Source organism: Puntigrus tetrazona, chromosome 2 (assembly GCF_018831695.1).
Source record: "Puntigrus tetrazona isolate hp1 chromosome 2, ASM1883169v1, whole genome shotgun sequence".
NCBI lineage: Eukaryota > Metazoa > Chordata > Actinopteri > Cypriniformes > Cyprinidae > Puntigrus > Puntigrus tetrazona.
The window spans coordinates 22,942,977-22,945,476 of record NC_056700.1 but is presented as its reverse complement, the minus strand read 5'-3'; the positions used below and the strand labels follow the sequence as shown (position 1 = coordinate 22,945,476).

The following is a 2,500-nucleotide window of genomic DNA, read 5'->3' as shown; positions in this document are numbered from 1 at the left end:
TGAACAACATCTGAATTAATTTAAGTATTTCAAATAAAGTACACAGCCATTCATAATAACAGTTTTTGTTTACATAATAATTAAATATGCATCTTTATGTCTTTATGCGTTTAAGAATTTTATATATATATATATATATATATATATATATATATATATATATATATATATATACTTTTTATTTATTTATTTTTTTATTAATTCAGATGTTGTTAATTTTTAATAATTATATTTTGGTTCATTCCCAAGACAAAGTTTTTTCTGTCCACTTAAAATTTATTTCATTTACAAAACAAAAATCATGTATAGACTAATTTAATTGTGGTATTTGTCCCCCAAATATATACACAGTACATAAATATTACATATTAATTACAATGAAAATAAATGACAAACATTACAACTGAATCTTTAGTTATTGCTGTGATTTATACAGCACTAGTTATGAAAACATGCTCTCACCGTCAGCATCTTCAGGTCCGCTCTGTCCGCAGGGTTTTTAATCAGACTAGAAGACAAACGCAAAAGAAAAACAGCTTACGTTTCCACATTAAATTATCTCCCGGATCTCAGTAACACACAAAAGATGTGCTGCGCTGCATCCGTCGAGCAACAACTCTCACCATTTGGTCACGAAGTCCTGGAAATCAGGAGTGAAGACGCCGTGAGGAAGCTTAGGGGGCGGCTGGTGGATAACACACACACACACACACACACACACACACGAGTCTTTATTTACACTCGTACATCATTACTATCAGCATCGGATCTGGTCTGAACGGTGACAACGAGCTAGCGCTCTGCACACTAAGAGTCGTCACACATTTCAGATAAGCGTGTGATCGAAAGCAAAACACTCACCTCGTTCACTATATAGTCCAGCAGCTCAAAGATAGCCATGACGGGCCCGTGACCTGGAAGAGAACACCAGTAAAGTCATGTTTGTGATCTTCTTAGCCCGTGCTACAGTGACCCCTGACCTTATACTGACCCCTGCTGGTATTCCATGTAATATTCACTCTTTTCTCTCACCAGGGCTGCATTTATTTCACGGAAAACACATTAAAAACACTCATACTGTGCAATATTATAGCAATTTAAAATAGCCATTTTGCATTTTGATAAAACCGCGATTAAAGCTGAACTCTGAGCATCTTTACTCCAGTCTTCAGAGTCACACGATGTTCAGAAACCTGACTTCTGATTATCATCAATGCTGAAAGCGTGGAAACTGTGATATTACCATTTAAAAGTTAAATACTTTTATGAATCCAAGAGACATTACTGTCACTTTTGCGCAATTAAGTAATATTGCAAAATGTTTCTTCATCGTTCTATTCGTCTGTGCTTTCTGGAAAAAAAATGTAGCACTTTACACACAAAAAAAATCTGCAAAACAGTTTTCAACATTAATAATAATTATTATAATAAATGATAAAAAATAAAGTCTCTTGAGCAGCAAATCAGCATAGAATTAGTAACATATTTTTCTTAAATATATACATGCATGTCTTTGCATTTATATATACACATATACATATATATATATATATATATATATATATATATATAATAAATATTAATAGCACACACATTACATAAATGAAAAATCCTTTGACAGCACTAGGGCTGTAGCTACTGAATATTTTAGTAATTATTTGGATAAAATATTTTTGCTTAATTAAAAGTACAATATTAAATATAGAAAATAGAGAAAATAAGAACAGGTTTCTTAAAATGAATAACTAAGTGGCTTCCTTTTTCCCCAAAAATAAAAATAAAATAAAAAATAAAAACATACATTTTTATTTTTTAAAATGCATAGTCAATCAATATTAATCAAAAACAAACAGCTTTTACCCACTGTTCTACTGTCTGTAGTTGTACTGTGAACAAAAGACAATAAAGTTTACTGATACGAATTAAGTGCATTTAACTTTCAAAAACATAAATATCACTTTAAATTAGTTTTTTTTTAAGTATCAAAACTAAGGAGCACATAAAAATAATTATAACAAAAAAATAAAAAATGCACGGCCTTTAAGTCGTTTCAGAACTAAAAGTTTCAAAATCTAAAGCTCAGGCACAACATTTTAAGAGAGGCTTCATTTTTGTAATCGAGTTACTCGACCAATCGGTTCAGGCCTAGACGGCACCAATTAAAACCATCTGACAGTATTACCCATCTTCGTTAAATAAATGCAACCCGGGGCGAGCAGAAGAGACAGAAACCCTAAACCGTTGCACAGAAATCCCCCACTACTCCTTGAAACGTCATCACAGCCAAGTAAGACAACCGCCATCCATAAAGAGTCTGTTTCTCACCGCTGACAGGTCTCCCGGGGGGTCTGGGCCGAGGAGACGTACCGTGGGTCCCTGCCTCCCCGACATCCATCAACGCCCTGCCGAAGATGCCCTCCAGCTCCTTGGAGTCGGGTGGAGGAATGGGATAGCGGCCGATGGCCAGCTCCACCAGAGAGAGACCCATACTCCACACGTC

At 34.5% G+C, this 2,500-nt stretch overlaps 1 protein-coding gene across 1 annotated transcript in view; it reads right to left on the bottom strand.

Moving 5' to 3' along the window:
- Window positions 1-2,500, bottom strand: part of map2k2b (mitogen-activated protein kinase kinase 2b) — an 8,072-nt gene that overhangs the window by 1,382 nt on the left and 4,190 nt on the right. Inside the window, exons 7-10 of the mRNA XM_043219179.1 lie at window positions 2,326-2,500; window positions 862-914; window positions 624-685; window positions 463-508 (exon numbers count right to left, since the gene is read on the bottom strand). The exon at window positions 2,326-2,500 is cut by the window's right edge and continues 39 nt beyond it. Of these exons, the coding sequence (XP_043075114.1) occupies window positions 463-508; window positions 624-685; window positions 862-914; window positions 2,326-2,500 (336 nt within the window). The remainder of the gene's footprint in view (window positions 1-462; window positions 509-623; window positions 686-861; window positions 915-2,325) is intronic.